This window comes from Manacus candei, unplaced genomic scaffold, assembly GCF_025592945.1.
Source record: "Manacus candei isolate 608988 ecotype Guabito, Panama unplaced genomic scaffold, ASM2559294v1 h1tg000022l, whole genome shotgun sequence".
Classification (NCBI taxonomy): domain Eukaryota; kingdom Metazoa; phylum Chordata; class Aves; order Passeriformes; family Pipridae; genus Manacus; species Manacus candei.
The window spans coordinates 2,695,846-2,707,953 of NW_026138070.1; the positions used below are offsets into that span (position 1 = coordinate 2,695,846).

General features: G+C 56.4%; 1 protein-coding gene across 5 annotated transcripts; it reads right to left on the reverse strand.

Annotated features, from left to right (window-relative positions):
• Nucleotides 1-241: 241 nt before the first annotated feature.
• TMEM51 (transmembrane protein 51) lies at nt 242-11,843 on the reverse strand. 5 transcript variants are annotated; one of them, XM_051786503.1, is made up of 3 exons: nt 11,605-11,843; nt 2,629-3,077; nt 242-1,450 (listed from the first exon to the last, which is right to left on the reverse strand). In XM_051786503.1, the coding sequence occupies exons 2-3, from the start codon at nt 2,973-2,975 to the stop codon at nt 1,009-1,011; spliced, it is 789 nt and encodes a 262-aa protein (XP_051642463.1). In that variant the 5' UTR covers nt 2,976-3,077; nt 11,605-11,843; the 3' UTR covers nt 242-1,008. The 5 variants fall into 5 exon arrangements, with proteins under 5 accessions (XP_051642463.1, XP_051642466.1, XP_051642462.1 ...); XM_051786506.1 differs by lacking the exon at nt 11,605-11,843 and adding an exon at nt 10,254-10,338 and having other exon boundaries at nt 242-1,429; XM_051786502.1 differs by lacking the exon at nt 11,605-11,843 and adding an exon at nt 10,254-10,338.
• Between the last annotated feature and the right edge of the window lie 265 nt (nt 11,844-12,108).

The window sequence follows — 12,108 nt, forward strand, 5'->3', positions numbered from 1 at the left end:
CACATCCCTCTCAGACCATCCAAGGGAGCCTGTGGATGGATGTGTCGATGACTTTGTGGCCAATGGTTTTGCCCGGGGGGCACCGTGGAGGTGGGATACCCATGGAGCTGGGATGCCCATGGAGCTGGGATGCCTATGGAGCTGGGATGCCCATGGAGCATCTCCCTTACAACAGCCGACGGATTATAAACCTTGGGAAGGACCAACCACCCCCGAGTGCACACACACACACACACAAACACAACGTACAAAACATTTATTCAGCCCCAGTCTGCCCGCACAGGATGCTCAGCAGTGGTTTCACCCTGCACCCCTGGCACTGGTGCAGCTCCCAAACCCCCCCCAGTTACCCACTCGCCTCGAACGGAGCACAAAACACAACAGGGAAAGCAACTGAGGCAGGAAATCCATCCTCTACCCTAGGAGCACGGGGCCCCCTTTCAGCTGCTTCCCACCAGCCAGCAGAGACTTTGGCAGGAGTCAGGGTTGGCCCTGGGCCACCAGCCCAACCCAGCTGGGAGGGGGGGAAAGCCGTGGTGCTGCTCTGGCAACACACTTTCCCTTCCTCAGAAAGAAAAGACACCCCCCAAAAAAAAGGAACATTTCACTTTTCCACTTGGAAAAATCCTTCTTCAGTATCAGTTTGGTGGCTTGGAAAAGTCTTGCTGGAGGTGAGAGGCAGAGGAGGTGAGAGGATGCATTGGGTGGTCTTATATCAAACACAATAAGTGACACTTTTGGTACATCCAGCCTTCATTTACTTCAGAGCAGCAGAACCTGTGGCATTCAGGCTTCTTTCCCCACAGTCTTTTGTAAAACCCAGTCCCAGGGAAAAAGTGTCCCATCCTTGTGCTGCAGTGCTACCACACCCATCACGTCCTCCACATGGCAGCTTCCAGGGAGCCCTGGCTGCTTCTGCACCCACAGACCAAGCCCCTCTTGGCCTGGTGGGTTTATAAAAACCCTCAACCCAGCAGCATCACAGATCCCTCCTTTTTTTTTTTTCTTCTAAGGCATTTGCTGGCTCACCGGCGCTTTCTCCTGGATCTCCTCGTACTTGGGCGGAGGGGTGAGGGGCTCTATCGTGACAGGGACAGTGCTGTTCCCCTGGTCCAGGTTTAGCCTGATGTCCTTCAGGTGCAGCTTCTCTGACTTGATCCTCCGGACCTTCAGCGGCTTCAGGCGCTTGCTGAGGCGGGAGCTGTGCCGGCTGGGCTGTCTCTCCGTGCCTGGCTCCGTGCCTGCAGCTCCTGGAGCTCCTGGAGCCTGGCTGCTCTCATCCAGCCCCGTCAGAGACTCGTAGGAGGGCAGGGAGACGCTCAGCCTGTTGCTCCTGTCCGAGTCCCTGGGCTCTGAGTAGCCCGTGTTCATCACCTCCTCGTAGCTGGGGACGTAGTACTGGGAAGACACGTCTTCATCCTCTTCTTGACTGGAGGGGAGAGAGTTAAGGCTGTGGGCACAACATCATTTCAGCTTTGCTGTGGGTAGGGGATGGAGAGGAAAGAATAAAACCACCCCATCCTCAAAGGCTTAACTAATTATTTGCCCTTCTGCATTATATACCAGCCCCTTTTTGCTTGACAGAACAAATCATGACCCCACTTACGTTCAGACACATTTTGTTTCCTTATGTCATATGCTCATCTTTGATCATCTCTGCCCACAAACCCCTTTTCTATTGCCTAGCAGTGAATTATTCCTTCAAAAGAATACCAATTTCTCTCCTCCTCTCTCAAAAATCAGTCAAAATACATTTGAAAGGGACATCACCTATCTTCCTTTGTTGCTCTGATGTCTTTTGGGTTGGGTACCTTGAGGTAAAGAGATTCTGCAAAGAGATTTAGCCCTGCACTAAGTCACTGTCTATGCACAGGTTTGCACATCAACATTTGCCATTTCTTTGGCATTGTGAAGTTATCTTTTCAGTCTAATAGGGAAAATTGGTTTTCTGGGTGGATCTGCAGACCCTGACAACAGCCAGCAGAGCCATCATCCTCTCCTGCCCCCTTGTATCCCATATTGTCCCAACACCTCCCTGCCTCCCTCTGCACAGGGAACTGCACCAGTGTTTGTCCAGCCTGTCCCTGCAGCAGCAGCCTTTGCTCTGCTCCATGCAGATCCCTGAGCAAACAGCAGAGCCCTGCAGACTTTCACCAGGTCTAAACTCCATGGCCAGCCTCCAAGGCTGCTGGGCACGTCGGCTGCACCCAGTGAGACAGCACCTCTGCTGCACCTCTGGCTCCTCTCCCAGCGTGTGGCAGGAGCCTGCTCTCTGTGTTATCCATCACCCACCCCCCGTGTTCCCTCTCAGCACACTCCCATGTGCCAATCCAGCCAGGAGTGGCACATCTCAGCAACACTGGCTTGGCCACAGCTCTGTCTAGACCCCATTTTACACACCAACAAGGCTCCCTTCCACCTACACAGCTCCATAAATACAGCTGGAGTCATTCCTTTCCCATCTCCAGGACACATCAGAACCCCAAACCACGACACGTGCTTGCTTATTTCAGCACACACTGCCACCAGCCTTCCTCTCCTTGATCCAGACCTCACTGAGCTGCAACAACAGCCCCTGGTGTCACTCCTACCCTCATTCCTGCTCCCTTTCTCCCCGGAACACCTCACCTGTCCTCCTGCTGCGAGGGCTCCACAGACACGTGGCGCTGCACGTGGGCGATGGCCATTTCCTCGCTCTGCCTCTTCTTGTCCCGGACGTTGAGGCAGAGGGAGACCAGGAGCAGGAGCAGCCCTGCTCCCACCAACACGTAGGCCACCGAGAAGGTCTTGCTCTTCAAGATGCCCCCGGAGCCACGGTCGGGTTTGCTGCTGTTCCCGGCGTGGGCGGGTTTTTCGGGGGGGCCGAAGCCCGGGACGAGGTTCCAGACGGCCATGATGATGCCGAGGACCAGCATCCCCAGCCCGATGGCTGTCAGGGCGTAGTGTGAGCCGTTGGCCCGGGACTGGGCCATCATTCCCGCTGCTGGATGGCCGGGCTGCCCCCTCCTCACAGCATGGCTCGGGGCAGGGGGGCTGCAGCCCTGCTAACATGCCCTCCCCGGGGCAGGATGTGAGCTCTGGGAAGAGAAGGAAAGTGATGGTTAGTCCACGGCAAAATGCAAAGTCTTTGCAGTCATAGTAGCCACGATGATATCGTTTCATTTGTGTAACACTGGAAATCTCACCCTGCCCTGCCTGTGGAGAGCACCTTGGGATATAACAAGGTAGCTGGATCCTTGCTGGCCATTCCCATCCCCGCCCTTTGCTACTTTCTCAGCCGTGATAATCACCAACCTTTGGAAACAATCAAATTACTGATGCTTGCTAAGGGCTTAGATTGCCGGTCCTTAGGAGTGTGATAACTGACTTCACAGCACCAAAAAAGGCCACCCAAATCAACTTCAACAGCCCTTGTCAATGCAAACCAACCTGGAAACGCTCAGAAACGCATCTCTAGCTGAACAGCTTCTCCCTTTCCCTACAACTGGGATGGAGCAGGGCTGCTCACGGCGCTGGCTGCCTGCCCTGCGATGCCTTCCTGCCCGCAGAACACAATCCAGAACTGCCTCTCTCCCAGCCAACCCGACCCTGTGGCTTCCCCCAGCTGCTGCCAGCAACAGCTGCCGGGATGGTGAACCCTTGTAGGGCCCTGAGCTCACTTCAGGCCGGTGCTCACCCTCCCTGCAGCAACACACACACACACACACACACACACACACACACACACACACACACACACACACACACGGGTGGTGAGTGCCCTGGCTGCATCCCATGGGAATGTCCGAGCACTGGCATTCCCGACCAGCCAGCCATGGGTGGGAACTCCCCCTCCACTGCCTCCACTGGATGTTTTCTGAGTTGCCAGGACCAGACGTGCTCGTTTTCTAAATATAATCTCATGGAGCCACATCTCCTGCCCGCTCACTTCCCTGACCTCGGGTGCTGTGACCCACGGGTGACAACTTGGATCCTCACAGCAGAACATCCACATAAAGCCTCGCAGCTTTATGGATGTGCCAAGACCATGCCAGGGATCCCTCCTTCCCTCCCTGGCTTCTGGATGCTGGTTTGGGCTCGAGGTCGCCGTGGGCTGTGCTGCTGTAGGTGCTGTATCCACGTCACCCACACACCCTCCAGCTCAACCCTCTGGCTCAAAAGCTGCATGTTTGCTTGTTTAGCTTGAGTGCACGCCCAGTTTGCAGGGTCAAGGGCCAGAATAGAGCAGCACTCCTAGAAAACAGACCAGCTCCAGCAGGAAAAGACATGCACACAAGCCTGGAGAGGAGGAATCTGCAGAGAAACTTCCCTGCTCACTGCTGGTGCCCAGCATGGCTGGGGATACTCCCACAGGGGTGCCCCAGCCCCTTTGGACACATCCCCAGACCTGTGTGGGTCCAGGCAGGGCAGAGTCTTGGCTCCTGTGGTTTGTCCTGGGTTATGGGACACACACGAGCTGCTGAGCTCTGCCCAAAGGGAGTTGCTGAGAGGCAGGATGGGGCAAGCCTGTTGTTCCCCATGGCACAGCTCAGCACTGTGCCCAGCCCCAGCACCAGGCTGCTGCCCTGTGTGCTCCTCAAGGAGGGCATCCCCTGATCCCAGCTTTAATTCCACCCCAGTGAACAGCTGCTGAAGATGTGGAAAACTCTGCATCTGAAATGTCCTCACCAGCATTCCAAGAGCCATCCTCCCACCCAAGCCCTTACACTGTGACTGGTGGTCCCAGCACTGGCCTCTGCCCTCCCACACAAAGGTTTCATTCTCCATTTGTGCCCTGTGGGTTTTTCTCCTTACCTGTTGATCCAAACGAGCTCCCATCCTCATCACAAACACATTGGCCAGCCAGGAGTTCACTTGAGAACTGCTGTGATGGCCTTGGGGCAGGAAAATTGTGCTGCACCCATGGTGGGCAGAGAACACACACAGGGCTGCTCCCATTTACCCATGGTGTCTAAACCTCTGTGGCTGTTCACAATCTCTGCGGCTTCCCTCAGGCACCTCAGTCCTGGAAGTGGCAGGATTTCAGCTCCTACGTCACCTCTGTGCCTGGAAGTTTTCCACAGATGCCTCACAGTGCTACCCTGCAGCCCAGCAATCAGATTAAAACAGAAGACTTGCTATTCCAGTCTGTATCTCCATTGAATTAGCTGCTCTCCTGGCTTTCCAGAGCTGCTTCTATCTCTGATCCAACAGCTATCCTGGTGCCCTGACATCACAGCTGGAGAAGGGAGCTACTGCTGCCTCTGTCTGGGGTCCAGCATCCCCAGAGCTGTCTGGATACTCATCCCTCAGTCACAGAATGGTTTGGGTGGGAAGGAACTTTAAAGCTCATCCAGTTCCACCCCCTGCCATGGGCAGGGACACCTTCCACTATCCCAGGTTGCTCCAAGCCCCATCCAACCTGGTCTTGGACACTTCTAGGGATGGGGCAGCCACAGCTTCTCTGGGCAACCTGTGCCAGGGCCTCCCCACCCTCACAGGGAAGAATTTCTTCGTCATATCCAATCTAAATCAACCCTCTTTTACTTTAAAACCATCTCCCCTTGTCCTTTCACAACAGGCCCTGCTGAAAAGTTTGTCCCCAGCAGGTGGGCAAGCAGTGCCTGAATGCTCCAGCCCTCTCCAGCCCCATTCCCTTTCCCTCTGCCCACAGCATGGGATCCTCCCTGCAGCCAGACCCCCTCCATCTCGTCCCCCACACTCCTGTGCCCTGCCCTGGCAATGATTTACACCAGGATTCCACATTATTAAACTCCACCGGCGCACCTTCAAAGCCAGAGGGGCATCCACAGCTCCTCTGGGCTTCCCGCACCTCTCCCCAAATCCTGCAGGCTGCCAGAGCCCGGGGACGCTTCCTGACTTTTCTTGGGACATTTCCAAGTGTTAATTGGGCATGGGAGGGCTCGGGATAAGCCTGTTCTCAGCACCACACGCCACCACGGCTGGATGTGCCCAGAAGGCTTTGGCACAGGCACCCAGGTGGAGTAGCAGCAGGGAGCACCTTCCCTTCCATGGGAGACAGACCCACCCAAGGGGGTCAGCCCTAGATCATGCCCCATATCCCGCTGCTCCCAGAGAAATGCCAGCCCCACTGGCTGACTGGCAAGGAAGCCCGACACCCTCGGCTGCCCACAGCAGCGCCAACGCTCCTCTGCCCTCCACAACCTTTGGATTTTTCCCCTCCCATGACATCACCTTCCTGCTCATGCTCCAGCAGCAACACCTTTGTCACGGGATCACAAGAGATGAGTCTGCAGTTCAGGGAACAGGTCAGACCCCGACACAGTGACATGGGATGAGCTCCAGGGCTTCCTCGCTCCTGAGGAGTCACTGGAGAACAGTGCCTGGCTCCCAACACACCTCCATGGAGCAACACATCCCCTCGGAGCTGCCTCCCAAAACCAGGGTGCAACCCCAGCACTGGTCATAAAAAACAGAACTAACTGTTTGGAAATTTTTAAAAAAATAAATAAATAAACCCATTCTCTAACTATCCAAGGATCCCAGAGTCTCCTCTCTGTTAGATTACAAGGCTCTACCTTCTTCCTCATGCTTCCACCCAGACAACCTGCTCACTAACCCTGCTAATTGCTGACCTTGACACATCCTCAGGAGCTGGTTCCTGCAGTGGCCCTCATTACACAAGGGCCCAACCCACCAGGAGCACAAAAGTCCATGTGGGGTTGGAAAAACGACACCCAGGACATGGATGATATTTTCACAGGATCCCAGAACAGTTTGGGTTGGAAGGAACCTCAAAGAGCATCTTGTTCCAACCCCCTGCCACCGTTTCTCTTTTTGTTTTTTTGGCCCTTCTTGCTGCCCCCTTACACCTGTCCCAGGAACAGGGATGTTTCTTGCCAGATGCAGCCCAAGGAATGTGGGGAATACCCAGAGAAATCCAGCAGAGCCAGGAGAAGCAGCATCATTGCTGATTTAGCCAATTTCTGATCTTTTGGACAAATCCCAACCCATTTTAGAGCATCCCATCAGGGAATAGAAACCTGGAGGGGCAGCCCCATGCAGACCATCAGGGCTCTTCCACATTTTGCTTACACTTCCTGCCTAGAGCACAAAAGAATGCATCCACATCCATCACTCCCGACATTCCCTGCAGACATTTAAGAGCTATTTAACCCTCTTTTTTCCTTATGCTTCATTTATAACAACCCCTCCTCGGCTGCACCTCGCAGTCAGTGCTGGGAGAGCAGCGGTGCTTTCCTCAAACCCTGCCCGAGGCTCTCCCCCTCTCCCACTCCAGAGGGAGCCGGGAGGGGGGCCCTGACTCTGCCACTTCCTGCAAAACAAGGGCGTCGTGGGAAAGCCCATTCCGGGGCTCAGGATGCTGCAATCCACCCTGCTGGCCGTGGCCTCCACAGCCACGGTGACAGGGCACACAGAACACCCCATGTCCACGACACCATTCCCAAGCCATCTCCCCGTGCTGCATCCTTCGGAACTCCGGGGATTGCCAAGGGTTTCTGAAGTGGCAGGGCTCACACAGGCCACAGCAGCCGTACCCCTGAGCTGGAATCATGACTCTGCAGCAGCCATTGCCTTGACCTTTGCCACTGAGATATAAGAAACTGCCTCCCAGACTCTTTTCTCCCCATAATTCCATTATGTCCATCCGAGCGGCGCCTGCTGGAAAGCGGTAATGGACAGGGACAGAGAGTCCTTTTACGCTTGTGTTTCAGGACGTTGCCATTTATTCCTGGGGACAATGTGCTGCTGTGGGCACCGAGGCTGTGCTGGCACCGGCTCACAGCAGGTCAGCGAGCCCTCACTGTGTCCCAGCCACCGTGTGAACAGTGTCCCTTGGCTTCTCCTGAGCCAGGCTCACACTGGGACCTAGTGCCAGCCTAAGGCTTCCAGGCCCGGCTCTGCTAAACCAGGGATAGGGGTTTGAGGTGCTCACCTCTCTCCAGGGAGCTGAATTCCCTGTGTGCCTAGGCCTGGGAAAGCACACCTGCCTGGGAAAATCCCAGCACTTTGACTCTTTCTCCTTCCCGCTTTCCTTTGGGCGCCACTGTGCACCTCTGAGCTTGGATTTATTTCTTTTTTTAAATTCTCCTAATCTGCTGTTTCCTCTGAGATAAAGCCACTCCTCCACAGCTTCCCTCTGGTTTTTGTTCTAGGACCTCTCCCCATCTCCATGCCAGAGAACACCCAGATAACACACTCTCCTCCAGAGCCTTCCAGCACTCAGAGACATCCATCTGCCCTTTTGATGCCCTCTGAAGCCAAATCCAGCATTCCTGCTTCCTCACAGCCCTCCTGGAGTGCTCTAAGCAGCTCCTGTGACACCACAGCAGCCCCTGGAGCCTTATCTCCCCTTGCTGAAAGCCACTAACCCGACACATCACACTGCCATCACCCTCCTCATCCTCATACTGGATTGTAAGCAACACCTTTTACCCCAACGCAGCATCACCTCTCCCCATGCTTTTTCAAAGGTTCTCCAACAAGTGTGACCCACAAAGAAAACCTATTGTGGATGGCTAAGGAGCCCACAAGGCAGGAAGGGAGCGAGAGGTGATGCCAGGGCACACGGAGCTGGCTGGGCAGCCAAGGGACACAGAGCAGCCAGGCACAAAGCAGGAGTGTTCCGCAGCGTGGGCACAGGTATTTTGATAGGGATGGAGGTTTTCTGGGAATTGTGTCACTACATGCCACCTGCACTGCTCATACAAGGATATTCAGTTGCTTCCGCAGAGCCTCGACACCAGTTTCTGCCTCTTAAATACACAGGGAACAAGAAAGTGTGGAGCAGCATTGGGAGACAGACACACACCCGGGCTGCCGGAGGGATCCCTCCTCCCAGACTCCTGCTGGAGTGCAGGCAGACAGCCCTGCCCAGCCCTGGCCCCCTGGCATCTCCTCGTGGCACCGCCGCGGCGCCGAACGCCAACACTCAGCTCTCTTCAGGGCACCCGTGGCCAAACATTCCTCCTTCCCCAGGCACTTGCCTTCCTAAGGGTTTTCCCACCCGTGTAATTACACAGCTAAAATCAAAGGCATGTCACATACTTCCGAGTCACCTCAGTCCAGGGCTGGGTTCACCAGCCCCACACCCTGTTCCTCACTGACACCTGGGAGGTTTCCCTTTCTGGCTGTCATGCCAAGATACCCAGGGCTGTGGACGGCTGCAGGATGCTTGGATATGCTGTAGAGGGATGTGTTGTGGCCACATCCCATCAGGCAGTGGCCAAGGTCTGCTCCAGAGAGCTTTAAGCTGGAAAGCCAGGACCACACCTCTTGGCTTCACCTCTCTCAGGCTTCATCCGCTATGCAGAGGCGAGGGCAGCCCGTCTCCCATGGGACACACTCCTGGAACTGCTGTTTTCTGCTCACACATCCACATTTCCCAACAAACCCAGCTACACAGCAACGCTGGCCCCCACCCCGTCACCTCCAAAAATCAAATACCAGCGTCAGCACACAACCACTTGTGAGACACCTGTGGGTCTGCTGAACCCTCAAAGCCTCCAGGCCGCTCTTTCTTCAGCAGGAATGTCACGACAGGGAGAGCTGAGCCCCCACTGACCGGCGCCCGGCCCCGACCCGCCCAGCGCAGGTCTCCTTCTCCTTGGCTTTGTTTGCTTTCCTGGCTCACACACGGTCCCTGCACCTTCCCGGGGACGGACGTACCCGAGCCGTGGGTTCGTGATCCGTGACACTCCTGTTGAGCTGCCACCCACGGGACCCGGCTGCGGGGCACCGGCGGGTTTGGCGTGGGGGTCACCCGGCACCCTCCCTGCTGCTGATCCTTCCCAAAACGATCCCTCCCTGAAGTGCCAGCCGATCCTTCCCAAAACGGCAGCCACTCCTCCCCCCACGCCCAGCACGGCCACCCCGATGCTCACAAGGGTCGAGGAGGGTGCCCCGAGCCCACGTGTCCCCAAGGGGTGACCCCAAGGCACCGCTGCCCCCCAAACCCCGGCGCTCCGACCCTCCAGCGCCCAGCCCCCGCTTCGGGGGTGACTTCCCCCGCTTCGGGGGGGTTTGCTCCTGCTTTGTGGCGTGTTTCCCCCTCTTTGCCGGTGTTCCCCGCACTCTGGAGGTTACCCCAGCCCAGCCCGCGACTCCGACGCCCTCCCGGTCCCTCTCCCGGTCCCCGCTCCCGGCGGCACCGAGCCCAGCCCGCCCCGTTCCCGGCTCCCAGCGCTCCGGTGGGTCCCAGCCCGGCGGTCCCGTCCCTGCTCGGCCCAGGGGGGTCCCGTCGGTTCCCAGCTCCCCCCAGCCCCACGTACCTCCCCGGCGGCGGCGGCTGCGGAGGGTCCGTGCGGGGCCGCTCCGCCCTCCCGGCCCGGCCCTCCCGGGGCGGCGCTTCCCGGGACCGGCCCCGCCGCTCCCCGGGCTCTGTTCCGGGAAACCGGGACAGCGGAGGGGGCAGCAGCGAGGAGACCCCCTCGAACCAGCGCAGAGACCCGCAAACCATCGGGGAGACCCCTCCAAACCATCGGGGAGACCCCTCCGAACCATCGGGGAGACCCCTCCAAACCATGGGGGAGATACCCCCCCAAACCGGGTGCGGGTCCCAGCCGGGGATGCCGATGGGGTCACCTCCTCGGAGTACCGTGCAGCCCCTGCTCTAAACATCGCAGCCCCTACCTCCAGTTTAATAGAACCTCAAAATGGTTTGGTTGGAAAGGAACCTTAAAGCCCGCCCAGTTTCACCCCCTGCCTTGGACAGGGACGCCTTCCACTAGCCCAGGTTGCCCCAAACCCCGTCCAACCCGGCCTTGGACACTTCCAGAGATGGGGCAGCCACAGCTTCTCTGGGCAACCTGTGTCAGGGCTTTACCACCCTCACAGGGAAGGATTTCTTCCCAACATCTAACTAAAGTTTTAGTTTTCAATCTGTAGTTTAAAACCCAGCTTGTGAGGCATCTGCATTATGAAACCAGCTTGTGTGGAGCCTTTCCTCTATCAGTTCCCAACTCTGTGTGCAGAAGTCCCGTTTTGAGGAACCCAACTGCTCAGGCTCATCACTCCATTCACCAAGGCAAAGCTGACATCCCCACAAAGCCTGTGCTCCCAGGGAGCCTGGAAAGTGCTTTTTATCAGTCTGCTGCCCTCTACAAACAGTCACAGTTAAACACCTGCTTGCCAGGAAGAGCCATTCCGGGCATGGCCCTCACCATGGCTACTGGCCATGTGCCTTGTCCTCATAGCCAGACAGTCCCGTGGTTTCCAGACTGAACTGCAGGGACCAGACTTGAGCTTTGGCAAAACCTGTTGCAACTAATGCCGTGTCCAGTGTCACCTCTCCCCGAATGCCATCCCAACAACAACTGTGATGCATTTTTCCAGGCCCTTCTCACACCCAGCCATAACAATAAACACCAACAAAGACTCAAATTCTGTCAGAGATGACACTGCAATTTTTCCTGTCCCTTAAGCCCTGCAAGTCCTTGCAAAGGCAAAAGCCATCACGAACCCAACGAAACTTGTCACATCTCCTGGCATGACTCAGCGGCACCACAGCCCAGCCTCGGGGCCACTGGTGTTCAGGATTCTTGGGAAACCCCCCTGCTTCCCTGTATCCCTCCCTCCCAGCACAGTCCCTTACGAAGCTGACAGTATTTCCCACTGACTCACCTGCCCCGGCGCACGGCAGCGATACCTTCCTCCTCTAATCAAAGAGCAATCCCGAGAGTTGTTCTATAAAAAGAAATAGTTATTAAGCACAGCTGCATATTTATTTTTTTAACTCGTACGGATTGTTTTGCATTTTCCGGCTCGGCCCACCGGCTCAGGCAAATTCACCCCACTTCAGGCAAATTTCCTCCTCTCCTGCCCCACCTTCCTGTGTCAAACACAGACCTGTCATCCCAAGCAGCTCTGTCAGTCAGGAAATATAACAGGGAATTATTTTCTCTATAAGAAAGCAGGGGGAACACGGACTTCACACACTGACTGCCCCTGATCCAGCGCAGGGAGAGCTCTGAGCCAAGTCATCCCCCTGAAGAGAGGCCCTGGAGACTGTGAGCACAGAGGGGACATTCATAACTTGGCTCCTCAGGTTCCCACTCCACAAAGCTGAATTTTGGCCAGAAATGGGCTTTTCAGTGGCAGTGGAGCAGGATCAAGGCGGGAGGGACT